Below are 26509 nucleotides of genomic sequence, written 5' to 3' on the forward strand. Positions count from 1 at the left end.
AACTTCGTTAAAAATTAAGAATCAGCCAGGCGCGGTGGCTCACGCCTGTAATCCCAGCAGTTTGGGAGGCTGAGGCAGGTGGATCACTTGAGGTTGGGAGTTCAAGACCAGCCTGATCAACATGGAGAAACCCTGTCTCTACTAAAAATACAAAATTAGCTGGGCGTGGTGGCACATGCCTGTAATCCCAGCTACTGGGGAAGCTGAGGTTGGAGAATCACTTGAACCCGGGAAGTGGAGGTTGCAGTGAGCCAAGATTGCACCGTTGCACTCCAGCCTGGGCAACACGAGTGAAATTCCGTCTCAAAAAAAAAAAATTAAGAATTGGCTGGGCGCAGTGGCTCACACGTATAATCCCAGCACTTTGGGAGACTGAGGCAGGTGGATCACTTGAGGTCAGGAGTTCAAGACCAGCCTGGCCAACATGGTGAAACCCCTATCTCTACTAAAAATACAAAAATTAGCCAGGCTGGTGTCAGGCATCTGTAATTCCAGCTACTCAAGAGGCTAAGGCAGGAGAATCGCTTGAACCTGGGAGGTAGAGGTTGCAGTGAGCTGAGATTGCACCACTGCACTCCAGCCTGGGTGACAGAACAAGACTCCGTTAAAAAAAGAAAAAAAAAGAATACTGGAGATTCTGTAGTTCTAGGTCTGGAGGAGGACTTAGGACTCAAGGACTCTAAAAAGAGGCACATGTTGAGAATTCCTGGACCAGTAAAGACATTGCCATTCCAAACTGCATGACCTTGGGCAAGTAACGTCACCTCTGTCAGCCTCCCCTGTGAGGTTGGGGTGATATTGACGCCCACTGTGTAAGACGGTTGCCGGTGTCCTCATAGCAGCAAATGCTTAGTGGTGCTTATCATGTTCCTCACACTGCTCTGTTTTACAGATTGAGAAACTGAGGCACAAACGGGTTCGATGGCACAGCTAGTAAGTGGCAGACCTGGGTTCATACTGAGGCGGTTCGGCTCCAGAGTCTCATCTGTTAACCTCTAGAGCAGTGGCTCTCAAAGTGTGTTTCAGGGGGACTCCTGGAGGTTTCCAAAAACCCTTTCAGGCCATCCGTGAGGTTACAGTGGTTTTCATCATCATTCTGAGACGTGACTTTCTCTCATCACCCTCTTTTCTTGCATGAGTAGACAGTGCAGTTTTCAGAGGCTGCGTGGCCCATGATCATGTCGTCATTCAGGAAGCTAATGGAAGGTGTTGTTTGTGTATTCTTGTGTTTTAAAAATTTCTCGGCTGGGTGTGGTGGCTCACACCTGTTATCCCAGCACTTTGGGAGGCCAAGGCAGGAGGATTACTTCAGTACAGGAGTTTGAGACCAGCCTGGATCAAATAGTGAGACCCCATCTTTACAAAAAATTAAAAAAATAAATTAGCTGGGTGTGTGGTGGCACATGCCTGCTAGTCCCAGTTACTCAGGAGGCTGAGGTGGGAGGATTGCTTGAATCTGGGAGATGTGAGGCCAAAGTGAGCTGAGATCACGCCATTGCACTCTAGCCTGAGCGATAGAGCGAGACCCGGTTTCAAAAATCTTTTCTTCCACTTTTAATTTCTAACATGGTAAACACCGATAGCTGTAATCCACATAAACAAAACTCTTTGGCGTCCTCCATAACATTGGGAGCGAAAAGGGTTCCTGAGACCAAAAAGTTTGTGTTGTGTTGTTGGAGGCTGTGTTACCTTATTCAATGTGATACTTGTCGAACATCTGGTGGCACCTCCCATGGTAAGCAGCTGGGCGGGGGAGTTGGTGCCTGTCCCAGGGAATCTCAGCTCTTCTAGGGGCCTCCCCACACGTGAGACCTCCGAGTATGAGACTGAGTCCTGAACCTGCTGGACAGATGGTGGTGCTGACTGTGCTGTGTGTGTGTGGTTGGCCAGCTGCCCACGACAGAGCTTCCGTCCTCCACTTGGCTGCACCTGTGGTGCTGTGCCCTGACTGCAGAGTGAGCAGATGCTTGGTGGCGGGCCTCCCCTGGGGTGGAGCCGGTGTGGGTGCAGCTGCTGTGGCCCGGCAAGTCCTGTTCCAGGCCTGGCACCGAGCCAGCACTTTGCCTGTGCTATTCCACTGAACCTCGTACCCGCCCTGTGAGGGATGTGCTGCTGTGAGTCTCATTTTACTGGTGAAGAACTCAAGGCTCAGGGAGGTTCCACCTGTGCGAGGGGCAGGGCCTGGACTCGAGCTGTCTCTGGCCGGCTGGAGCCTGCGCCCCTGATGTGTTTCGGTATCTCCTGTTTGTGGCCAGTTCATTTGGGTTTGGATTTGGAGTGTGCTGCCAGTGTTCCTCCCAGAGTTCTGCTCCAGCCCAGGCCAGCTGCAGGCTGCTCTTCCACTGCTCCAGTGCCAGCTTTTACTTCTTTTTTCTTCTTCTTTTTTTTTGAGACCAAGTCTCTCTCAGTTGCCCAGGCTGGAGTGCAGTGGCATGATCTGCGCTCACTGTAACCTCTGCCTCCCGGGTTCAAGTGATTCTCCTGCCTCAGCCTCCTGAGTAACTGGGATTTAGGCATGCGCCACCACGCCAGGCTAATTTTGTATTTTTAGTAGAGACAGGGTTTCACCATGTTGGCCAGGCTGGTCGCGAACTCCTGACCTTAGGCGATCTGCCTACCTCGGCCTCCCAAAGTGCTGGGATTACAGGCATAAGCCACTGCGCCTGGCCCAGCTTTTACTTATTTTCATTATTTTATTTCATTTTACAATTTTTACAATCAGATGGTATATTGCCTAGGCTGGTCTTGAACTCGTGGCCACAAATGAGCCTTGCACCTTGATCTCCCAAAGTGTTCAGATTACAGGTGTGAGCCACCATGTCTGACCTGGCTCTGGGGCTTTTAGACCAAGGGTTTTGGAGCAGTAAGGTGATGTGTGGACAGAATGCAGATTTGAATTTTGGCTCTGCCGTTTGCTGGCTGTGACTCTAACCTTTCTGATACCCTGTCTGCATATGACATGGCTGGCTGCTGCTACCTCTCCTTGTTAGGGGAGAACAGCACAGGGAAAACTGACGTTGTCCTTGCTCAGAAACCAGGGATCTCCACTGTGATATGACTGGCATGGAGCTGTTATCTTCCCAAAATCTGGCCCTGGACCAACTGTGTCAGTCTCTCCAGGAGGAATTCCGGATTTCTGGACCCTGCCCTGACCTACTGATGCAGAGCTCTGTGGGAGGGGCCGGCCACCTGTATCCTCAGTGAGCTTTCCCGGCATTCAGGTGCACATTGAAGTTTGGCAATCCCTGCTTAGAGGTTGGGGCCACTTTTAACCCTCAGGACATAGCAAACACTGGTCATGTCCCTGTATGGGTAGCTCTTTATCAGTGGCCATATGATTTGTTGTTTAAACCAGGGCACCCTTGAGCGGGTGGGGAGTCCCCTGAGGAGTGCACTGGGACTTCCTGGTACATGGGAACATGTGTCGTTTCTCAGTCCTCCTTTTATCTTTCTGATGGCCCTAGGAGATGTCATTCCCTTCCTGCTGCGAATGGGGAAACTGAGACCTGGAGAAGGTTGCATCTGACCACACAGCTGTAACCTTGGTCTTTGATTCTAGAACGCCTTCTCAGCTGGGTTGTCAGCCTTGGCTCACCCTAGCTGAGTCTTGGTGCAGGTGGGCTGTGGAGGACCCTAGATTTCTGTGGTGCTGGAATCTTTTGAAAACTAACATAACCTTTGTAATGAGAAAAACCAACGTGAAAGCTATGGAGCCGGACATGGTGGCGCACACCTGTAATCCCAGCGCTTTGGGAGGCCAAGGCAGGAGAATGGTTTGAGCCCAGTAGTTCGAGACCAGCCTGGGCAAACTAGTGAGACCCTGTCTCTACAAAAAATGTAAAACTTAGCTGGAGGTGGTAACGCACGCCTATAGTGCCACCTATCAGGAGGTTGAGGTGGGAGGATCATCTGAGCCCAGGAAATCAAGGCTGCAGTGAGCCCTGTTTGTGCCATTGCTCTCCAGCCTAGGCAACAGAGCAAGACCATGTCTAAAAAAAAAAAAAGCTATGGAATGCACCTCTGGAAAAGATACCAGATGAAAATGGAGGACCCTGTCAGCAGAAAGGAAGCAGGTGCTGGGTGTATTTGTGCTTCCTGTCTTCAGTCCCTGGGGTTCCCTCCTAGGCCTGGCTGTGAACCATCTACCACACAGACAATCGATAGCCCTCTAGGCAGAGTGACGGAGAGGGCCGCTGACACCAGCTGTCCGTCAAAGCAGATGTCCTCTTTAGGTCAGTCAATTTCCTTCCTTCCTGATTGCCTGCGAGGCCAACTGGCTGATTTTTTTTTTTCCTGCTTCTATGAGGATGCGCATATGACAGTCCATTTTGGTGACACATGGAGAGGGCTGCAGTTGAGGGGAATTCTGGAGGGAAACCTGAGGTTTCTGGAGCACTAAATGTAACAAGCAGTGACATAGTTGAACCGGTGATGTCGAAGCCAGCAAAGCCCCCATGTGAGGAGCTTGGTGTATTTTTGGTTCAGACAGAAATAGACACCTACCAGAGGACATGATGGCATCAGTGCTTGCAGGCAGCCTTGGGCCAGACTTAGTCTCCGTCCCTGCTGCCTGGCCCTCTCCTCCTGCCTTTTCCTCTGCTCCTTGGGGAGCTCCATCTAGCACCCGAGGATTGTGGTTTTGCTTCTGGCTGCAAGTGCTTTCACATATCCTGTTTATCAGGAGAGGGTGGAGGGGGCAGCTCCTTGGTCTCCCTGGGGAGGGGGTGGGCTGAGCCGCAGGAACGTGCTCTCAGAGATCTCTGCCCGTCCTCGAGCCTCCCAGTGGAGTGGTATTATCGCAGGAAAACTCCGGTTTGTTTTTGATCAATCATATGTACAGGCTCGGGGGTCCCTTCCTGTTGGGCTGCCCGTTCGTTACTTTGGTGTCGCTGTGTTCACAGGGAAGGATGGAGACGCTGAAGGAGAAGACCCTGCAGGAGCTGGAGGAGTTGCAGAATGACTCGGAGGCGATTGACCAGCTGGCCCTGGAGTCCCCTGAGGTAGAAGGAGGCTGCTATGGGGCCCGACAGAGGCCAGCAGATGAGGCTTGTTAAGAGGCGCTTGTGAAGGATGCTGGCTTATTGGAAGTTTTGGCCAAATTCATCCCCTTTTTCTGTGAACTTCATCCTGGTTTGGACTCAGAGGAATCCCTGAGGCTTCAGACCAGTTCCTGGGAGTTCTTGGCAGTGCTGGGGAGTCCACGCCTCCTGGTGCCTTCCCAGGACCCGGATGCCCCAGGAGTCCCCACACTGTCGTTCCAGCCCAGATCTGGAGGCAGCTCCTCAGAGCATTGGCATGGTTTTGTACCTACTTTTCCCCAAGAGCCTTGTGCGATCCCATGTCTCCAGGTGACTCTAAGGCTTCTAGGAGCCATTCTCGGGCTGAGATCTGGCTCATCTCCCATTGGATCCTGTTTCTCCTCATAACTACTCCCTAATCCTCTCGCTCTTAATCACAGAGTCCCTGTGGAAACAAACAGAATCCTGCCTGTGCAGAGATTTAAACTTAATAAAAGATGTTCCCTGCCCCTAGTATCTCCTGTGACCCTGGGATGTCCCCTGCGAGATGGGAGAGGTCAGGCCACACAGCCAGAAATACCCACGGTCACCCATTGAGTGACTGCAGCTCATCCGTTGTTCTGGAAGCTCCCACTTCCTGTCCCTAATGTGAGGGAGAGACACGAATGCAAGTCATGCCAGCTCATTTGATTTGTATTTGGAGTACATGTTTGCTTGCACGGATGAGCAGGTATGGTGCATCTCTTCTGTGAACATGTAGTATTTTGAAAGGAATAATGACGCTCCCCCATCCAGTGTCTCTGCGCTTCCATGCCATGGGGGGGCGCCAGGCCGGTGAGTCCGCTGCTCCTGTTCTGGCTTGCACTCTTGCCGCCTGCTGCCTGCTCTGCTTCCTAAGTGAGGAATCTTCACTGGGATGGAGGTGACTGAGCATTGGGTTGAAAAGACCTCCTGGTGGGCAGATTGTGAGGAGAGGTGGACACCATGGGGCACATCCTGCCACCCTAGGGCTTTTTCAGTCCTCAGCAAGGATGTGGAGCAAAGCTCGCTTGTCAAAGCCCCAGGGCCGACTCAAATGGCCTGTGAGGCTGTGAGCTCTGCCAGGGCATTGCTCCTGCCTGGCCTGGTGCTAGGCACAGTGCGGCTCTGCCTGCATTCCTTTGTCACATAGGAAGCACTGTGAGCGTGGTGCCATGGGAAGCCCAAGGCCTGCCTCTAGAGTGTGCAGAGCTGAGCAGGCGGACAGAATCGTGACAAAGCAGAGAATCATGGGAAATGTGAGCAGAAGCGACCTTGGGCAGAAGGCATTTGAATTTTGTGGTGTGCAGCCACACCTGTCCCATCGATCTGAACTCTCTGAGGGAAAGAAACACTCATGGATCAGGTGGAAATGAAGCAGGACAAGCCACTTAGACTTCAGACCACTGGCAAACTTTTTTATCGTGGGCTGTAAGACAGTAATTGAGTCACTGTGGGTTTGTGAGAAGAGACAGGAGCTCTCTCTTAGTTTGGGGCATGGACGCGGCTTGGAGAGAAGGGAGGTGGCAGGGGCTCTCCATGTAGAAGAGTGTGCATGGAGGGGCGTGTGGAGGGCAGCTGCTTTGGGGTGGGGGCCAGATGTAGAAAGGAAACACTGTAGCTTAGTAAGGATAGTTAGTCAGAATGGTTTTATCTCCCACTTTGCAATTTTTTAAAATTTTTATTTTTTTAGGCAGGGTCTTACTTTGTTGCCCAGGCTGGAGTGCAGTGGCACCATCATGGCTCACGGCAGCCTCAACCTCCTGAACTCAAACAACCCTCCCACCTCAGCCTCCCAAGTAGCTGGGACTACGGGTGCACACCACCACACCTGGCTAATTTTTAAATTTTACATAGCAACTTTTAAGAACTTAGATACTTCTTGTGGAGTTTTGCTGTAGATTCAAAGAAAATTGATAATTATCTATAAAGGTTAGTAGCGACTCCTTCCTTTTCTAGCTATATATCTGTATGAGTATAGATTCTTCCTGCTTATTTCCACCAAAGTAATATACTAGGACAGATTGAATTCAGAAGCAGCAAAACATGTGAAAACAGCTTTTATTTACCTATTTTTAGTCTTACCTCTTTTCAGTGACTGGGAGGACTTCACACTGAACCTCTAATATGCATCGATATGCAATTTTTAAGATTGATGCATATTTTGCATATTTATGGGGTAGATCCGAGTCTTTGTTGCATGCATAGAATGTGTGATGATCAGGCTGAGCGCAGTGGCTCATGCCTGTAATCCCAGCACTTTGGGAGGCTGAGGTGGGTGGATCACCTGAGGTCAGGAGTTCGAGAGCAGCCTAGCCAACACGGTGAAACCCCATCTCTACTAAAAATACAGAAATTAGCTGGGCATGGTGGCACATGCCTGTAGTCCCAGCTACAAGGAAGGCTGAGTTAGGAGAATCGCTTGAACCCAGGAGGCAGAGGTTGCAGTGAGCCGAGACTGTGCCATTGTACTCCAGCCTGGGCAACAGAGCGAAGCTCTGTCCAAAAAAAAAAAAAAGAATGTGTAATCATAAGGTCAGGGCATTTGGGGTCTCCATCACCTTGAGTATTTGTGGTTTCTGTGTGTTGGGAACATTTTATGCTTCTTGCTACTTTGAAATATACTATACATTGTTGCTGACCATAGTTACCCTACTCTGCTGTTGAACATTAGAACTTATTTCTTCTAACTGTATGTTTCTACCCATTGACCCACTTCATGGAGAAAGATGTCAGAAGGCTGTGGGGACCGGGAGCAGAAATAAGTAGGGCAAGATTTAGGGGAAAATGATACAGCGTAGATTTGTTGGTTTAGACGCAACAAAAAGGCAGTGGACGTATAGGAAGGCCAGAGGATCCATGGGGCCCTGCAAGGGATGGGTGAGCAGGAGGGCTTTAGGCCTTTCACTCTGGGTCAGCCATGTAAATAAAGTTTCCATGGCTAATAAAAATTAGATTGAGAGTCACATATGGTGGTTACTGCCTGTAATCCCAGCTATTGGAATGATGAGATGGGAGGATTGCTTGAGGCCAGCCTGGGCAACATAGGGAAACCCCATCTCTACAGAAAATGAAAGAACTTAGGCGTGGTGGTACGTTCCTGTAGTCCCAGCTACTGGAAGGGCTGAGGCTGAAAGATTGCTTGAGCTCAGGAGTTCGAGGCTGCAGTGACCTATGGTCATGCCACTGCACTCCAGACGACAGAGTGAGACCATGTCTCTAGAAGGCAGCAGCGTGGGCTCTAGGCTGGATAGACCCCTGGGCCCTACAATCCCTGAACCATGGCAGCTTCGTCTGGAGGGCTCAGGAAGGGCAGGGAGCTGTGGCATTCCTCTTTCCAATCTGGAGCACAAAGAAGAGACTATGGGCCTGCCCCAGAGTGCAGGGCCTAGGCCCCTGTAGCTGGGACAGCAGGAGGGGCAGCCTTTCCCTGAAGCCTCCTCTTTCAGAATGCCCATGGGCTTCCTATGTCTGGTGGGGCATGAGTCAGTCCGGCTTGGTCTGTCACACGCTGACCATGGTGGAGAAGCTGCACAGAGAAGCTGCACAGTGAGGGCCTGACTCAGAGTTGGTCTTGCTGAGCTGTTCCCTGCACCCTGTGGCAGGTGCCGAGGCCTGTCTTCTGGTGCCCCATGCTGCTGTCAGTGTACTGTCACCGCTGGCTCAGCGTGCGGGTCTGACTCCTCAGCCCTCCTCTCAGGAGAGGACTCTTTGGTGGATTCATGGGGCATGAGATCACAGCAGCTGGGAAGGGTGCCTTGGCTTCTGCCTCACTGGCTGGCAGTGACAAAGAGCTGGCAGAGGAGTAGTGTGCCACTTGGCTTGGGGAAGTGTTTGCAGCAGGGAACGTCCAGGGTGGCCCCTCTGGCTCATCTGTGCAGCTTCTCTGCAGGACACACGTGCCGCATAGGAGGCAGGTCCAGGTCTCTCCTAAGTCAGTGGCATGGTCTGGTCCAGGGCCCTGGCTCTCTCACCCCTCACAATAACTTTGGGGCCTCATTGCATGTCTTGCCTGTGCATCTGGCCAGGGCCACCTGAGCCCACCATGGTAGGTCTCTTCACTCTGAAGCTTGGGGATAAGTAATTTGGACTTTTGGTCCCTTCCCAGAAAGCCTCTGATTTTCTCATGTAAATTGGTCCAGCCCCTCCTTGGGGCTCTGCACACTCCATCGTGGATATCAGTCACGTGGCCTTGGGCAAGCTCTTCACCTTTAGCTCCAGGTTCCCATGCGTCTCCACCTTGTGGCTGTGGGTTAAAAGATTAAGTGAGGTGCAGAGTACTTCGTTCAAGGTTTGAACCTGGCTTTGTCTGACTAGTTGAGGGCTGAGTATCGCCCACGGATGAGCCTCTCCACCCCAAGGTGAGGATAGGCCCCGACCCAGGCTGCCAGGAGGTTCAGGGTGGTGGACGTTTTCCTTAGGTTCTGTTGTCCTGTCCTTTTAGGTCCAGGACCTGCAGCTGGAACGGGAGATGGCACTGGCCACCAACCGGAGCCTGGCGGAGCAGAACTTGGAGTTCCAGGGACCCCTGGAGATCAGCCGCTCAAACCTCTCAGATAAATACCAGGAGCTCCGGAAGCTTGTGGAGCGGTGCCAGGAGCAGAAGGCAAAGCTGGGTAGGGTGGCTCCTCTGTGAACTCAGGGTCCCCATTCAGGGTTGGATGGGGCTGAGCAGCTGGAACAGCATGAAGGATGGATTCCCTGTCCCCTCCCCAGGATGGGCAAGGCCCATAGCTACTGAGGCCCACTGTGTTCCCAGCCCTGTGCTAAGTGCTTTATGTACGGTTTTTGACAACAGCCGTAGAAGGGTGGGGACTGTTGTTACTCCGTTTTATAGGGAAGAAAAATGAGGCTGAGAGAGATTCAAGAACTTGGCTACGGTCACCCAGCTTAGAAATAGGTGGAGTTGGGATTTGAATCCAGACAGCCTGCATCCTTTGCTGCCGCTGTTACCCCTGGCAGCTCGGCTTCTGTGCTTTGCTGAGCTGCTCCTGAGCTGCTCTGGGCTCTTTGTGTCCCAGGACCTGTCACGTTTGAAGGTGGGAGGGCAGTCGTCCTGATGGTGAGACAGCTTCACGCTCAGATTAGGTGACTCCCCTGGCTGGCAGGCAGAACCGGGTCGGTCGGGCTCTGAAGCCCGAGTCGTTTCCCTTCCCAGGATGGTGCAGGGGAGGCTTGGCCAAGGTCGAGGCTGGGTTCAGTCGGGCCCTTCTCTGCTCAGGAAAGTAGTCTAAGGAACTGGACCAAAAGTGCCCATTAAGCCCACCTGAAAGGACCCTTTGGTGGACCCTGGGGTGGTGGCTGGGCCTGGATGCACACAGAGGGCATGCTAAGTGCCTTTAACACCGAATCAGGAAGCACTTTTCAAATGCCAGTCGTTCTGCCCTCCCTCCTCCCTTCCAGAGAAATTTTCTTCAGCACTGCAGCCAGGGACCCTGTTAGACCTTCTGCAGGTGGAAGGCATGAAGATTGAAGAAGAGTCCGAGGTGAGAGGGCGAGGCGACACCCCCCTTCCCTCGCCGGGGTGTCAGTCCCTGCAGCAGGGGCCCTTGGAAGGAGGAGCAGATGTCTGCAAAGCATGGGACAAAGGAGCTTTCGTAGATGGCAGAGGTGAAGGACATCTTTAGTCCTGGGGAAGCCTTTTGGGTACAAATAACAGGAACTCAGTCCCCCTAGCTGAAGCAGAAACGAGTGATAGTGGACAAGGGCAGCTTGCAGCCCTGGATGAGAGGGCAGCACAGCAGGAGGCCCCCAGGGGCTGAGGCCAGCCCCCCACTCTGCTCTCCTTGCTTCCTGCTTCCGTCCGGGCCACCTCTTCAGCCTCTGTGGGCAAACTGGTGCTGTCCACTTTGGGTGGAAGAAGCTTCCAGGCCCTGCCAGTCCCTGGGCTAGTGCTCGGCCAGGTGTTCAGTACATACATGCAGTGGCCACTGTGGGCCTGGCCTGATGCCAGGGCGCCAGGACAGAGGTGACCATGACAGAGGCAGTTCTCGCCCTCGAGGGACTGACGTTCTAGTGAGGGAGACAGTGCATGTACCATCTGTCAGCTGTGAGAAGGGGCATATGGCCAGGGAGGAGGAGGGGGTGCCCGAGGCAGCGCGAGGTGGGAGGGCTGTAGCTGAATTTGGACCCTGGGGAAAAACAAGAGACCTTGATCCCAGCCGGCCCCTGTTGTCACTGGACCTTACGTCTTCCAGGCCATGGCTGAGAAGTTCCTGGAGGGCGAGGTGCCCCTGGAAACGTTCCTGGAGAATTTTTCCTCCATGAGGATGCTGTCCCACCTGCGCCGGGTTCGCGTGGAAAAGCTCCAGGAAGTGGTGAGGAAGCCCAGGGCTTCCCAGGAGCTGGCCGGCGATGCCCCCCCACCCCGCCCGCCACCCCCGGCGCGCCCAGTCCCCCAGGCAACGCCCCCTGTGGTTGAAGAGCAGCCGCAGCCACCATCAGCCATGCCTCCCTACCCTTTGCCCTACAGCCCGTCCCCCAGCCTGCCTGTGGGCCCCACTGCCCATGGAGCCCTGCCACCGGCCCCTTTCCCGGTGGTGTCCCAGCCCTCCTTCTACAGCGGGCCTCTGGGCCCCACTTACCCGGCAGCCCAGCCTGGACCCAGGGGTGCCGTGGGTTACTCCTGGTCCCCACAGAGGAGCACGCCACCCCGGTCGGGCTATCCTGGGACCCCGACTGGCACCTCTGGGCCTGGTTACCCCTTGGCGGGAGGCAGGGCCCCCAGTCCTGGTTATCCTCAACAGTCTCCATATCCTGCAACAGGAGGAAAGCCTCCCTACCCAATACAGCCCCAGCTCCGCAGCTTCCCAGGCCAGCCCCAGCCCTCATTGCCCCCGCAGCCCCCTTATCCCCCCGGGCCCGCCCCTCCCTATGGGTTTCCACCGCCCCCGGGGCCTGCCTGGCCTGGGTATTAGCCGTACTCCTGGCCCTCGGCCCCTCCCGAGTCCCACCCACGCTCAACCTTTGGCCCAGCCATCGCCGAGATTCAAGGGTCAACTGGAGGTGGCGTTGGTGCTCCCTGTGGACTTGCGTTGGCACCCAGAGGCCTTGGAGGGACAAGGCACTGGGCAGTGTGACTGGTCACGGCACTTGCTGGCCCTCTGGCCGGAGGTCCTCCTAGAAGCCCCTACTTTCAGTGCCTGGCTGTAGTGGTGCTAGCCAGGCTGGAGTCCAGCCGGCACCTCTCGCCGGTGTCTGTGTGAGTGAGCGTGTGCGCACATTTATGAGCATCTACTTGCGGCTGCGCTCAGGGCCATCTGAACCCAGTGCAGAGTTATCTCGATGAGGAGGCCCCGGGTCTCCAGCCCCTCCGGCTCCCCTGGGGTTTGGCATATTTGACGTGGAGCCCCATGCCAAGGGATGCAGCTGTTGGTGTCTGTCCAGTCCATTCAAGGCTAGCCTGCCCACGCACTGTGGCAGGGGTTGGATTGGAGTGAGAGAACAGAGTTGGGAAAAACAACAGGTTTGAGTCCTATAAAGCCATAATTTAACTCCAGTACCTGATGTCAGACAAGCTTGTCCTGTGTCCTGTTTGAGTGGCGGCAGCGCCAGTGCAGCAAGAAGGCTGGGGGTCGTGAAGATTGTCCCCAGACCTTGCTTGCACTATTTGGAGAACCCAGGGGGCTGCCTTGGGCCCTCTGGCCAGAGGGAAGGGAGCAGCTCTAGCCCTGGAGATTGTGGTCACATTGGGGCTCGTTTAGGAGTGGAGGGCCAGGTCACCTCCCCAGCCACCCTTCTCTCCTCTGGGACCCCCCACTTTAGGGTGACTTTGCCCGAGGCCCACGCATCCATCCACTCCTTTAGTGCCTTGAATCTCATTCACAAGCAGCCCCCTCCCTTTCCCTCCCCTGCCCCTCACTCCTTTGATGTAATCCTCCCACCCCCAGTGTCCATCCTAAGGCATCAAAAGAGGCCCTAACGTAACTTCCCAAATGGTGCTTTTTAAAAAACACCATCACTACATAGGGGCAGTTTTTTCGCACCTCCCTGTCTTCAGAATGTAAAGGGTGGGGATTATGGCTCTGTGTAATATGCAGCCCCCTGCACTGTGGGGATTGGGGCATGTTCAGTAATCAGAATGAAGACAATAGACAAAGGGGTGTGATGAGTGTTAACTTGGTTGTTCCAGAGGTAAACCAGGTCTCAGGGAAGAGCCTGGAGCTGCTATTGCTTAGGAAGTTGTACGTGCCTTGAAATGTCCACTACCTGAGGACCCAGCGTCTGGTGGGCCCGGGGCTGCTGGGGCCAAGGAGAGACCTTGACCTTCTGGTGCCTGCCCCTCCCCGGCCTACGTGCCATCTGCGTGACGCTCGGTCCGCGGTGCCGGTTCTTTACCAAATGTGCTTGCTTCTCCTAAGTTATTTATAAAGAGAAATCACTAATGGACTCTACTGGTTTGAGTGCTTCTGAGCTGGATGACCGACCGCCTGTATGTTTGTGTAATTAATTGCCATAATAAACTTTGATGAGTCACATGTGGTGTGGTGTTGGTGGCTTTGAGTGAAGACGTGGCTGCATGTGGATGCCTTGATTTCTTCTGCGGCCTTCAGATCGTGCTCTGTGGAGGGGCCTCTGTGATTCACATCCCAAAGCCCCATCCGTCTGGATGTCAGCCCTCCCCTGCCTGCTCACCCCAGGGCTGGCCCTGGGAGCATTTACCTTCCCTCTCCCGCTCTTCCACTTTCCTTCTTAGCGGTTTTCCTGTTGGAGCCTGCGTTTTGCCTTGTCCTGGACCGAGAGCAATGGCATGCAAGGCCACAGGATGCCACGAGGGGGCGTCTGGTCCTCAGCCCCCTCGGGAGGTGCTGTGATCCTGCCACCTGCCGGACTGGCGGGACGTCGGCATGTTAGCCTGTCTGAGACCCATCTAATTCTAACCTGGGCTTGCAGGATGTGCTCAGAGGGACAGCGGGCCGCTAAACTGGCTGCGGCACCAACGGTCTTCTAGGCCTTGGCCCAGCGTGCCTCCGTCCCCAGTGTCGCCCTGAGGTCTGCTGCTGAGCTGCCTATCCCGCGGCTGGGGAGGGCATCTTCAGCTCAGCAGGACGGGCAGCTTTGAGGGAATCCTTAGACCAGACTTCTAACAGTCCCTCAAGTCAGGTCTCTGCCTCTCCTTCCCTGCAAGGTGACGGATGGCTGCCTGCGGAGGATGCCTAGAGATGCCCTGAATCGCTAGTGTTAAATACTCAGCAGGGCTGCAGGCTGTGCTGTGCTTTCAGGCGCATTATCTCCTGGAGTCTTCGCAACAGCCCTTTCATCCCCAGTTTAAATGGGAGGAAACCACAGGGCAGGTGGTTCGGTGAGCATGTTGCACAGCCTTGGGAGGAGGTGGGACTTGGACTGGGTCAGTTGGATTTCAGAGGCACAGGGGCTCCTCCCCACTGCCTTGGTGGTGCCAGAAGCACCTCCCAAGGACAGAGCTGAGAGTCGCTGGGCTCCGGTCAAATGTTTACTGCCCTTCACCCCCAGCTGAACTCTGGCCTGGCCTTGCAGGTGTCCAAGGCTGAGGACACAGGACATCAGGGACAGCTGGAAGCTATCTGGCTTTGTAGAAAGAGGCTACAAATCTCCCTCTAGGCACATAGGTCACTTGCCTTGGGTTGGTGCCAGAGTGGTGGCAGGGGGCACGGAGGGGCCGACTTTCTAAGAAAGGACCGTCATGAGCTGCCTCAGCTGGTCAGCCCACGTGTCCCGCCCTGTGCTTTTTGCCTCCCGCTCTCCCTGGCCACCTCACCTCAGAGGGCAGCACACACACGCGCTCCTCGCGCCTCCCTCCCTGCATCCCTGGGAGATCACTGGCTGCCTTTCACCAGACTACAGTGGGCCTCCCGCTGCAGGGGGACAGACCCTAAGCATCAAATTTAGAGTCTCTAGATTCCTAGCTTAGGACACTGCTCTGCTGGATGTGGTGAGGCCATATGAATGTCACGTCCTTACAGCTCTCTTCTTCTCCGTACTCCCAGGTCCCTGGGTGCATGATAACTTTTTTTTTTTTTCTTTTTGAGAGAATCTCACTCATGTGGCTCCCAGGCTGGAGTATACTGGCGCCATCTTGGCTCACTGCAACCTCCACCTCCCAGGTTCAAGTGATTCTCCTGCCTCAGCCTCTTGAGTAGCTGGGATTACAGGTGTGTGCCACCATGCCTGGCTAATTATTTGTATATTTAAAAAAAAAAAAAAAAAGCCTGTTGCCCAGGCTGGAGTGCAATGGCAAGATCATGGCTCACTGCAGCCTCACTCCTGGCCTCAGGTGATCCTCCTGCACCAGCCTCCTGGATAACGGATTACAGGCATGTGCCACCATGCTCAGTGAATTGAAAACTTTCTTTTTGGGAGAGATGGGGTCTCACTTTGTTGCCTAGGCTGGTCTGGAACTCCTGGCTTCAAGCAATCCTTCTACATTGGCCTCCCAAAGTGCTGGGATTACAGGCATGAGCCACCATGTCCGGCCACGTGACAATGTGAAAGCTAGACTTGTTGCTTGGTCCTTGGTATCCTTGACCTAATGTGCTAGAATCAGGGGTTGCACACCCAAACACTTATTGGCCAGGTCCCATGATTTAGCCAGGAACATAATTTACTTTAGGGAATGGGCAGTGTTTGAGAGACACACAGGTGAGTGGAAGGGGTGGTCCTGTTCTAGCAGGTTGCTGGGATGCAGGAATGGGAAGGTTGTCCAGGTCACGGAAGTGCGTCCTCCACAGCCGGGGGAAATGGACACCAGCCTCCTGAGCACTGGCTGGGGGAGCAGTGGGTTGCCTTTTCTAGCCAAGGCAGGAACTCAACAGCGACACCTTGAAGACTAAAATGCTTCTATTCCATCGCATCACCAAACATCTTTTTGAAATGCATCACCTAAGTCAGCCACCCCTTGAAAAACAGTTTTCTAAAGACTCATTTCTCCTCAACTAAACTCTTTATTTTTGGTTTGGTTTTTAAGTAGGCCATGGTTGCTTTGAGGCCACTGTATGGTGGCCAAACTATAGATGAAAGAGCTTTTATTAAAAAAGGCACTGATGGGAGACACTGCCTGCCCCAGATCCTTTGCCCTCCCTAAGCAGCCTCTCAGTTCCCTTTTGAGGAGCCCCCTCACCTCCACCAGATGTGGGAAGAGAAATGGGGTTCCTGTTTCTGGATTCCCAGCATGGTCAGGGGAAGATTTATGACCTGGGCTTGGCCACGGGGGCTCTCAGAAGGCAAGGCCTGGTTGGAAGGTGGTGGTGGTGGGTGGAAAGCTGAGCAGATTCTGGGATTACCACACCTCATGTCCTAGTAACTTCCCTTTGCTCTTCCAGACTTAGATTCTGTGGCTTGGACCATTGATGCCTATGCTCTCAGAAGATAATAGCATCAAATGGTGTGGAGAAAGGCCCCGTCCTCAAGATGTGTTCCCACATTGCTTCACCTTCTTAGGGAGCCGCCACAGTGAGCTCCGCATGGCCTCTCCCTTGATCAGACCCGAGGCTCCTGGGTGGACCTCCCCTTCTCACTTGTAGTTAAGGAAGCCAAGGTCCCACTGGATTAGGTATATGTCCAAGATCTCCAAGTACTAGAGGAGTCTGTTTTAGTCAAGGGAGTTATTTAAACCAAAGGGAACATGACCAGCCTCATCTCTGACTCTTGGGTTAGAAGATGAACTGTGATGGGCTGATGCTACCTCAGCTTGGGACGTTTAATTGCTGGGTGAAGCAAAAAACCAAGTTGGTTAAGGTTTACTAGGCATCCCTTTGCGCAGGGCCCTGGCTGGCACTCATGCCCTGTGGGCTTGACAGCTGGTGGTCCCTGCTCTCTGGAGAGGAAGGTGTCTTTGGATGAGGGGGTTGGGGAGGGGAGTCGCAAGACAGAGGGAGTGGGGTGAGGCTGTGGGTCAGCGGTCACCCTGGCTGGCAGCTGCGGTGAACGCGCTGAGCTGTCTTTGTGCTCAGGTGAGCAGCCTCTGACCACCATGGCTGCAGAGGTCCCCGGGAGTCCTCTTCTTGTGCCTCCCCTGAGGGATCCGCAGGGGTGGAGGCTGCACAGAAGAGGTCGGAGCGCTTGAGTTGTCAGGAAGGAGGAAAAGCACTACTTACAAAGAACTATTCAAAATGCACTTGCCCAGCTGTGAGCTTCCTTGTCACTGCTTACCAGGGACAGAGTCTGAGAAGAAAGCCGATTTCACTCAGGTGCCGCTCCCCAGCGGGCAGGGAAAGGGGGCCCCCTTCGGACACCCCTGAGTCTCTAGTTGGAAGGCTGCTTGTTTTGGGGCTCTGCCCGCCACAGCTTCCACGCGTGGAGGGGCGGCCGAGCTGTCATGCAGCAGTGTAAGCTGGCCTGCCACTCGGAGCAGCAGCGCCTGTCTGGAAGGCTCCTGGCCTCTGTCCATGTTCTGGCCGGGGTAGAAATAGGGACATCATTTCACGTGAAGAGCGGACAGTTTTCTCAGGACAAGCAGGTCTGGCTCTTGGCATTTTGCTCCTGGATCCCAGTTCTGTGGGGTGAGAAGGAAACGTGTTAGAGGAAGACACTGCAGAGGTGATGCAGGGAGGTGGGGGACAGGACCCATGCTTTGGGCTCCATCTTGGGGATGGCTGCTGTCCTGAGCCGGGGGCTCCTTCTCCCCGCTGGCAGGTTGGCAGCTCTGGAGGGGTGTGGTTCCATCACGGAGCTCGTAGGGACTCTGCCTGTGTGGCCTTCCGCATGGAGTTAAGAGTTGATTGTTAAGGTCCATGATTCCTCTGCTCTAGTTGTCAGACCAGCTCGTATAACCTAAACAGCTGACATTTGTCTTTCCCTTTACAACAATCAAGATGCTGGGGGTCCCCGGGCCGGGCGCGGTGCCTCAAGCCTGTAATCCCAGCACTTTGGGAGGCCGAGACGGGCGGATCACGAGGTCAGGAGATCGAGACCATCCTGGCTAACACGGTGAAACCCCATCTCTACTAAAAAATACAAAAAACTAGCCGGGCGAGGTGGCGGGCGCCTGTAGTCCCAGCTACTCGGGAGGCTGAGGCAGGAGAATGGCGTGAACCCGGGAGGCGGAGCTTGCAGTGAGCCAAGATCTGGCCACTGCACTCCAGTCTGGGCGACAGAGCAAGACTCCGTATCAAAAAAAAAAAAAAAAAAAGATGCTGGGGGTCCCCTATTCATGTATGGGCAGGGCGGGACCAAGGGGAGGCACTGAGTGGCTGCTGATCACCCCCAGGACTGTGGGGGACCCCGGGGTGCTGGGGTCAGGCTGGAGACAGGCTTACCGTTACAGCCGCTGAGCCCCGTGCAGGTCGTAGTCACTGTCGGAGGAGTTGTCAGGCTGTGTGGACGAGCGATGCAGGGCCCCTTCCAGAGCTGGGGAAAGAAAGGACGCTGTTTGCAGAGGGTTTGTGACTCCACAGAGCCCCTTGGGTCCTAGAGCCGCTGCCCACAGCGGGTTGGAAGATCACAGCGGCTTTATGAGCCGGTGACAGCCCGGTATCTGTTTTGATCAAATCAGCCAAACGTTCACTAATGATGCTGAACTCCAGGCTCCCTGGGGCTTCATTGGTAACGGCCAGTCAGGGAGCCTTTAGTGCAGCGCTCCTGCAGCCCACTTAATGGCTCTCTTCTGGCCAGGGGGAATCCAAGGGGCCTCATTTACCATCCAGGCCCCTCAAGGCCCTGCAGCGAAACAGGCCCATTAGGTCACAGCAAGGCTGGGGTTGATGGCTTTCTGAGTGCATTCTTCTCTCCAAATGAGTAGTTCATGGTCTCAAACAGGACAGCTGGGGCCTGTAAAGACTACATCCCTTCCGCAGCCCTGCTGCATCCTGCGACGTTTGATCCCCCTGCGCCCTGGGGTCTCCCTTCTCTCTTTGGGCCATCACCCCACCTTCAAGGGCATCACGTGACCTGCCTTGGCGGCCTGCTCCAGCCCTGCCTGCGTGCCTGGGAGCACCCACTGGAGCTTACCTGGATAAGCTGACAGGCGGGAGTTCCTGGGAGGTTGGCTGTATTCGTTATCCACATGGGAGGCTGTGGGGTTCTCAACATGGGACCGGACGGTCGCTGTGTGGTTGCGATGGAAGGACACTGGACAGATGGTAGGAGACAGTGTCATTAGACTTGTGGCTGTGTCCTCTGCCTCCTTCCCCAGCAGGTGCCCAGAACGTTAATCTCCTATTCCCATGATGTTAGCAGGGAGAGGGCAAAGGCACTCACAGCCCCTTCAATGCATCCCCCTCTCCTCTCTTCCCGGGAGGTTCGTGCTAGCAGGATCAGCAGCAGACTTTGAGAGCAGGTTTGGGAACCCAGCAATCTGACTGGCGGGGTGGGGCGTTCCATGAGTCAGTCATCAAGCATTTGCCAAGCAGGAGACTGGAGCACAGATGACAGGACAGATATGCTCCCTGCCCTCCAGGAACTGAGGGTCTGTGTGTTATTAAGCAAGGCTGGGCAACACAGAGCCTTCTTGAAGGATTTGGCCCTGGACTTAGGAAGGAGGAAGAAGGTGGAATGGGAGGCAGGAAGAGCGCCATGTCTCCATCCATTAGGGTGTCTCTGGCTGTGGCTGGAAGGAGGGAGGATGAAGACCAGGGATGGTGTTGGGCTGGCTGCACCAAAATGTCCTCATACTGGCCCTGTAAGTTGTTCCATGATAAAAATAGCTTGGACAGCCCTTCTTAATGGATCCTTGCTTTGGAGATGGGCAATACAAAAATGCCCATTAAGGTTCTGATAAGTCCTGACATAGCCATGCTTAGCTGTGCCTAACTCATGGTTTTCCAGATCTGTTGATCAGGGAGGCCTCTTTTGTGAGTGCCACCTGTTAACATCCACTGGCCACTGTGTTGGGGAATACTGCTGGAGGAGGCGAACGCTGTTGGGGACCCTAGAGATGAGGCGAGGCACAGAAAGGATACCATGAGATGTTTCTCCACTCTGAGGCTTCAGTGGTAGAAACCGCTCAGCCATCTGCCCATCAAGAAGCCTCCACCCTCCCTGGTGTGGGGACGTCTGTTGGCCACAGTCACATGTCAGACAAGCACCGTGGAGATCAGAGGCTTCAAGCAGCCACAGGCTCCATCTGTGGTCAGCAGAGAGCCTCAACTCTGCCTCCATGGTCTCTGTCCAGCACCTGAGGGAGGCTCCTGCCTGCGGGGACACTTACTGTTCTGGTTCATTCCCGTTGGGCCAATCCACTGGCGCTGCTTCTTCTGGCGGACTGGGCAAGAGACAGGAAAGGCGCATCAGAGTGGTGGGGGAAGGTGGGGGTGGGGGCAGGCAGGGGTGGGGACAGGGCAGGGCCTGGGAGGGAGATGGTGGCAGCAGGTGCAGCTGAGGGCAGGGCTGCTGGGCTCTGCCCCCCGGAGTCTCTCGTCAACCTCGGTTTCCTAACTTGCTTGGGAAGGGAATTGGAGCCATCATATGCCAAAAGAGAGGCCAAGGATGCTGTAGAGGTGGCTGGCTCCCCAGGAGAAAAGACCACAGGCGTTTAGAACTAGACCTGGGCAGGCACTAGGACCCAATACTCCCCTGCTGGGCCTTCCGTTCCCAATCTCTCCCCTCTCATTTCTTTGTCTGAATAATTTCCTCTTAAGTTCTGCAAGGCAAGGAGAACAACCCGCCGCGTTCACAAGGTGTGCGATCGCCCATTTGGTAGATGAAGAAACTGAGGGTCGGAGAGAGGAAGTGTCCCAATCAGCATCCCGGGCAGTGGTAAGTGGTGGGGCTAGGCCTGGGATGTGTGTCTCCTGCCATCAGAGGCCGTGCTGAACACCCTCTGGGCCTGCCACAGCCTCGGGAATGGCCGCACCCCTGGCCTGGAGTGGGTCTCAGCTGGGCGCCAGAGATGGACACATGGGCAATTGCAATTTTGTTTACTTTCTGTTTCTGTTACTTGGGGCAGAAAATGGCTAATGGGCAGGAGAAGGGAAGGCTGGGGGGCGAAGCAGAGGTGCCCTGCATGCCCAGCTCTCTGGAGGCACAACTCCTCCTCTGGGAGACTCCAGGGCAGCCCCTCCAGTCTCTGCACATGGAAATGGAGCCACTCAGGGCCACGACACCTACATTTCTTCACCAGCTTCTTGTAGGCAAGGGGGCCGCACACGACCAGCAGCACCCCCAGGAGCACCAGGGCCAGGATGATGCTTGCCACGGTGCCTGCGGCTGGGCCTGCTGGATTTGGATCCTGGCCTGGGGAAGCAGGAAGAGTTAGGTCAGTCCCAGCCCTGGGGGAGAAAAACTGTGGGAGGGAAGCTGCTGGCTGCCTGGCTTCCACCAGTCACCCTTGCTCATCCGAGAAATCATCAGCATGCACGGAAGGCAATGATCTATTTGACTGTCCCTCCATCCATCTCTAGAACTCCCTGCTACCCACTCACCCACCCACCATTTATCATCTAACAGTTGATCATCTAGCTATCATTTGCCGCACTTGTTATAAGTTATTTAATTTTCTACCGTTTGCCAGTTGTTAGTGATCACCTTGCCATCATATACCATCATAAAGCAACATATGATCTTATACCAATAGCCAGCTGGGCCTCTATTCTTTTTTTTTTTTGAGACGGAGCCTCGCTCTGTTGCCCAGGCTGGAGCACAGTGGCACAATCTCGGCTCACTGCAAGCTCCGCCTCCCGGGTTTACGCCATTCTCCTGCCTCAGCCTCCTGAGTAGCTGGGACTACAGGCACCCGCCACCACGCCCGGCTAATTTTTTGTATTTTTAGTAGAGATGGGGTTTCACCGTGTTAGCCAGGATGGTCTTGATCTCCTGACCTCGTGATCCACCCACCTCAGCCTCCCAAAGTGCTGGGATTACGGGCGTGAGCCACTGCGCCCGGCCGGGCCTCTATTCTTGATCCATCCATCCATCTGTCCATTCATCCTTCTGTTCATCCATCCATCCATCCATCCATCCATCCATCCATCCATCCATCCATCCATATGTCCATTCATCCTTCTGTTCATCCATCCATCCATCCATCCATCCATCCATCCATCCATCCAACCATCCATCCACCCACCCACTGATCCATCCATCCACCCACCCACCCACCAATCCATCCATCCATCCATCCATCCATCCATCCATCCATCCATCCATCCATCCATCCATTTCTCTCTTTTACTTGCCATTTAGTTACCATTCATGTAGCAAATATGTGCTATCTACCATTTGATTTTCTGGCTTCCACCTTGCAAAAGTAGAAGGTAGAAAGAGAAGTTCTGTGACTCATCAGCTGCCTGACAGTGATCTCTGCCTGTTGCTTGCCCTGTCTCCTGTTATTGTTCATGCCCATTGCTGTCTGAGTACTCTTACTCCCTGGCCCTCCAATTTCCCTCTCTCCATCCTTTCTGGGTCTCTGGGACTCTCTGTCTAGCTCCCCAGGGCTGCCCTTTAGAGACATGCACCCTGACCGGGTCCTAGAGGTAAAGTTGTAACTGCTACCACCCACTGTGGGCTGTGGCCAACTCACATGTGACAAACACCTTCTTGCAGTAGGACTTTCTCTCTGTAAGTTCGTGGCACTGTGACAGCTTCTGATGGGGACAGGAGAGCCCCCGGGATGTTGGGTCACCAGCGTCCAGCGCTTGATAGGAGTTGAAGCTGCCACACTGCTGCTCCCGGCATACCTCCTCCCATCGCAGAGAGCTCTTGGCTGAAGAGCTGTCGCACAGGGCTGCCCACTGAGCCCCCTGGCGCACCTCCACGGTGCCTTCACAGATGCTGCTGCCCCCTACCAGACGGCTCTGCACCTTGGGCTGGAAACCTGAGAGGGGAAGCAATGGGAAAGGAGGGTGCAAATGTGGCCCTGAGCCTTTGTGCTGCTTCCTGGGGCCCCATGCCACTGGCAAATCGGGGCCCTGGCTAGGGGAAGGCACTGTGTGGGACCACCAGAAGAGGCAGCCTTCCTTTCTGCCCTTCCCTTCTTCTGGTACCCTCTGTGGCTCTTCCCCTGACCCAGCGCTGTCTCTGGTGCCTCTGGGCAGCTGCCAGCACCATCCTGAGACACAGCAGCGTAGGCGCTTTCTGCTAGGAACCTGTTGGCAGCCACCAGCAGGGAGTCGGCCCCATGCCAGGTGGAGGTAAGAGAAGAGCGTGGGAAATAGGCTCCACCTGGGTCCGCTTCCCACTTGGAAACATCCTGTCATTCTCCCTCTGCACTCTGGGAAGAAGAAGGACTTTTCAGAAGAGGTAAACTGAGGCCCAGGGGTTGGAAAGACCTACTGCCCTGAGTCCTGGCAGTTCACAGTTGGGACAGATCCTGCTGCCCAGGCACTGAACGCTGAGGGCCAGGCTTTCAGCAAGGGGGGCCTGGCTCAACAGAGGCACGCATTTATTTCTGCCTGCCGAGGTGGGGCCTGGGAGTCCGTAGCTGAGGCCCACACACGCTCAGTTTAGAGAGAGTTGGGATCTCACCAGCTTTGGCCAGTTTCCATAGCAACATCCACCTTCAAAGCCCTAGTAAATCTATTTAGAAGAAGCTTCAAAGGTAAGAACCCTGGGTATGGTTTTACAGGTTGTAGCCTGCAGGAAGGATAGTAGCTGAGGGGCGGGTGGGAGTGTGAGCCAGCCCCTGCTTCCCTCATCAGGCCAAGAGACCCCTGGGAGCTGCTTGTGCTGGGGGAGGGGCAGCATTTTACTAATTTACACCAGGTACTCAGCGTGCTGGCAGGACAGCCAGGTGGCCCCGAGCAGTGATTCCTAGATTTGTGCACGTAAATCACTGAGGACCTTGCTGAAAAGTGGATTCTGATTCGGAAGGTCTGGGCTGGGGCCTGAGCACCTGCATCTCTAACCGGCTGCTGCTGGTCCAGGACCACATGGAGTCACCAAGGCTGAGACAACAGGCTCTAGAGTGACCCTGCTTGAACAGAAATCCCAGCAAGTGCTCCATAGTACTGGGCAAGAGGTTTAACCTCTCTAAACCTCAGCCTCCTCACTGTAAAGAGGGGTGATAATAATAACACCCGCCTCCTAAGGCCATGTGGAAAATTTAGAAGGCCCAGGAACGGTCCCTGCACGAAGTAAGCTCTCGGTAAGTACAATCCAGACTTTACTGAGAACACTTCTGACCATAGGAACCCGCTACTTCCGGAGGGAGGCATGCTGCGAGGATTCTCCCTTCATTTCAGCTGCGGTTTCTTCCCTTTAGTTTTCTTCATTGATCCTGGTTTGGCCCAGTGGGGTCTCACAGACTCAGTCTCACCTGCCTCCTCCCCTCAACCACACAGCGGCATCATTCTCTTTATTTTGTCAGCGCACGGCGCAGGACCCTCTGCAGAGCCCTCCTGGGGGCTCTCTGTTTCTCTCTTTGCCTGCTGTGCTCTTACCTCCGGGCCTCAGGGCCCTCCCACCTCTCACCATTGCTGCAACGTCAACCCTTGGGATTTACAAACGCCCCTCCTGCAAGGCCCACCCCTCCAAGTGCCCCATCTTTGGCACATGCCACAATTCCTACCTAGACATTTTTTTCTCCCCTGAACCCACGAAAAGACCTTGCCTCCTCCTGGAAGTCCTGCCGACTCCCCTTCCCCATGTGGCAGCTGAGCCAGTGGTTCCTTTGGGCTTGGGGTGTGTAGCTTTGCAGAGATTACCCAGGCGTTGAGTGTGGATGCATCCTCCCCACCCCAACCCTTCTTGCCTCTTAGAGGCCAAGACCAGGCCTCCACTTCCCTTGTATTCTCCATAGTGCCCCGTGCTGCACATATGTTCCCTGACCTTCTGGGATGCAGCAGAAGGTGTCATGGGGCTTGGCCAGGTCTCACTTACCTGAGCAGAGGAGGGCAAGAACTTGGCCACTGTTGCGGGGCTTGATTTTCCGGAAGCAATGCTCCAGGGAGGTACAGCTCGAGTTCCGGATCGTCCATTGGATTGGCAAGGGCTGGTGTTCCCGCAGCTCCCCTGGGTCTTGGGCTGTGGCTGCCTCGGTCTCTGGCAGATGCTTCAAGAAGGAGCCACACTGGAGGCTGCTGCAGAGAAAGTTCTCCAGGACCTGGGTCTTGTCCTGGGCCTTGTCCTGGGCCTCATAGCTGATGGTACCCCCCAGACTGCCGCTGTAGAACTCCACCACGCCGGCACAGTGCCGGCCTGCAGCCTGTGCCACCAGCTGCAGCCTGGGAGGAGCTGGGAGAAGAGAGAGCGGGAGGGGGAGACAGCTGAGCGCCGAGGGCTCCTGGGCACTCCTTGCTGTTTGGCCCCAACTTGTGGACAGCTGCTGACCAACACTTGGCCTTGGGAGGTGTTGGGGTCCCAAATATTACGTAGAACAACCAATACTAAACATTTTCACTTTATCGGAAATTCAAATGTAACTGGGCGTCCTGGGTTTTTATTTGCTAGCTCTGACTCCCTGCGGGGGGTTCAGAATCCTCTTACCTGTGGGCTCTGGAGTTGTGGTGGGCGGGGGCCTTGTGGGTGGAGGTGTTGTCGTCTGGGGCTCTGCAATGAGACAGTCTGGTGAGGGAGGAATGGGTGGTGTGGGGAGGGCCGGGGGCAGCTGGCAACCTTGAGAGGACTAGGAGTTCCTGGCATGAACGCCGCTTGGTACACCAGGTCCGCTTGACCCACACGTTGTCTGTAAGCCTCCTGAGAGGCGGGAAGTACCACCCCACTTCACAGATGGAAGAATAGAGGTTCAGAGGCGCCGATAAAGTCAGTGATTGACAGAACTAGGTCCTCCATTGCCATCCTACAGATGGGTGCTGGCCCCTTCCAGTCTCCCTCCTGGGTATGTGTCTTGGGGAGTGGTTATAAACTGGGGTCCCCCGACCCCTTCCACCAGCCTGCTCAGACCCTAGATCACAGGCCTTGGGCGGTCTCCTTGGGGCTGGCGCCCAGGCCCAGGGTGCCCATGTGGCTGGCTAGTTACCCACCTAAGCAGGTCAGGCCCAGAGGGCGACACACATCTCTTCCGCTGTGGCTGCAGTTGGAGAAGGAGCCCAGGCGTCCGTAGCAGGTGATTTGGCTCTGATGTCTGTCGGTGATAAGGAAGGGACCAAGGCTTAAGGGCACCCCACAGTTCAGTCGCTGGCAGACTTTTGACGCTTGATTGGGGTCCTCCCACTGGTTGGAGCTCCGGCCCCAGCTCTGGCTGCAAACCATGTGCCATCCGTACTTGATGTAGACCTCCAGCTGGCCCTGGCACCTCGAGTTGGAACGGGTGAGCCTTGTCTGGAAATCTGGGGGTCAGAAAAGTGTGGTGGGGGTCAGGCTGGGAGGGGTTCCCCACTGGAACCCCTCACTACCCTCTCCCTACCAGGCCCCACGCCCAGTCAAGCTCCCTCCTGACCCGTGGGCTGCCTGCCTCACCCCCTGTGAGCTTCATCCCTTCTGGGGCACTGCAGGGGCTTCCCAGAGGGCCCTGACCCAGGAGGGTGGGGGTCCAGATTTCAGAGCCAGAAGGGAGCTCAGATAAATGGGCAAGGTGTTCTTGGCACCCCCTGTCCAGCAGGATGGCCCCTGTCCTAGAAATTCTGTCTCAAGGGGTCTGAGATTGGGGCTGGTGTCTGCTTTTT

The 26509-nt window shown here is 54.9% G+C and overlaps 2 protein-coding genes across 11 annotated transcripts in view; one reads left to right on the forward strand and one right to left on the reverse strand.

The window, feature by feature from the left end:
* LOC105464652 (VPS37C subunit of ESCRT-I) overlaps window positions 1-13511 on the forward strand; it is a 30975-nt gene extending 17464 nt beyond the window's left edge. For 6 of the 9 annotated variants that reach the window (XM_011712695.3, XM_071074529.1, XM_071074530.1 and 3 more), the window contains 4 exons: window positions 4902-5000; window positions 9481-9652; window positions 10440-10522; window positions 11234-13511. In XM_011712695.3, the coding sequence (XP_011710997.2) occupies window positions 4908-5000; window positions 9481-9652; window positions 10440-10522; window positions 11234-11953 (1068 nt within the window). In that variant the 5' untranslated portion in view covers window positions 4902-4907 and the 3' untranslated portion in view covers window positions 11954-13511. Of the gene's footprint in view, window positions 1-4125; window positions 4233-4901; window positions 5001-9480; window positions 9653-10439; window positions 10523-11233 lie in introns of all 9 variants that reach the window. The other 3 variants (XM_011712692.2, XM_071074528.1, XM_011712691.2) reach the window with 1 other exon arrangement.
* Window positions 13512-15523: 2012 nt separating this feature from the next.
* Window positions 15524-26509, reverse strand: part of LOC105464650 (CD5 molecule) — a 29294-nt gene continuing 18308 nt past the window's right edge. The window contains exons 3-11 of one of the 2 annotated variants that reach the window (XM_011712689.2): window positions 25868-26173; window positions 25371-25433; window positions 24765-25118; window positions 22468-22761; window positions 21057-21182; window positions 20158-20211; window positions 18960-19079; window positions 18269-18359; window positions 15524-17505 (exon numbers count right to left, since the gene is read on the reverse strand). In XM_011712689.2, coding sequence (XP_011710991.2) covers window positions 18271-18359; window positions 18960-19079; window positions 20158-20211; window positions 21057-21182; window positions 22468-22761; window positions 24765-25118; window positions 25371-25433; window positions 25868-26173 — 1406 coding nt within the window. In that variant the 3' untranslated portion in view covers window positions 15524-17505; window positions 18269-18270. Of the gene's footprint in view, window positions 17506-18268; window positions 18360-18959; window positions 19080-19105; window positions 19879-20157; window positions 20212-21056; window positions 21183-22467; window positions 22762-24764; window positions 25119-25370; window positions 25434-25867; window positions 26174-26509 lie in introns of those variants that run through there. The other variant, XM_011712690.2, reaches the window with a different exon arrangement.

Source organism: Macaca nemestrina, chromosome 12 (genome assembly GCF_043159975.1).
Source record: "Macaca nemestrina isolate mMacNem1 chromosome 12, mMacNem.hap1, whole genome shotgun sequence".
NCBI lineage: Eukaryota > Metazoa > Chordata > Mammalia > Primates > Cercopithecidae > Macaca > Macaca nemestrina.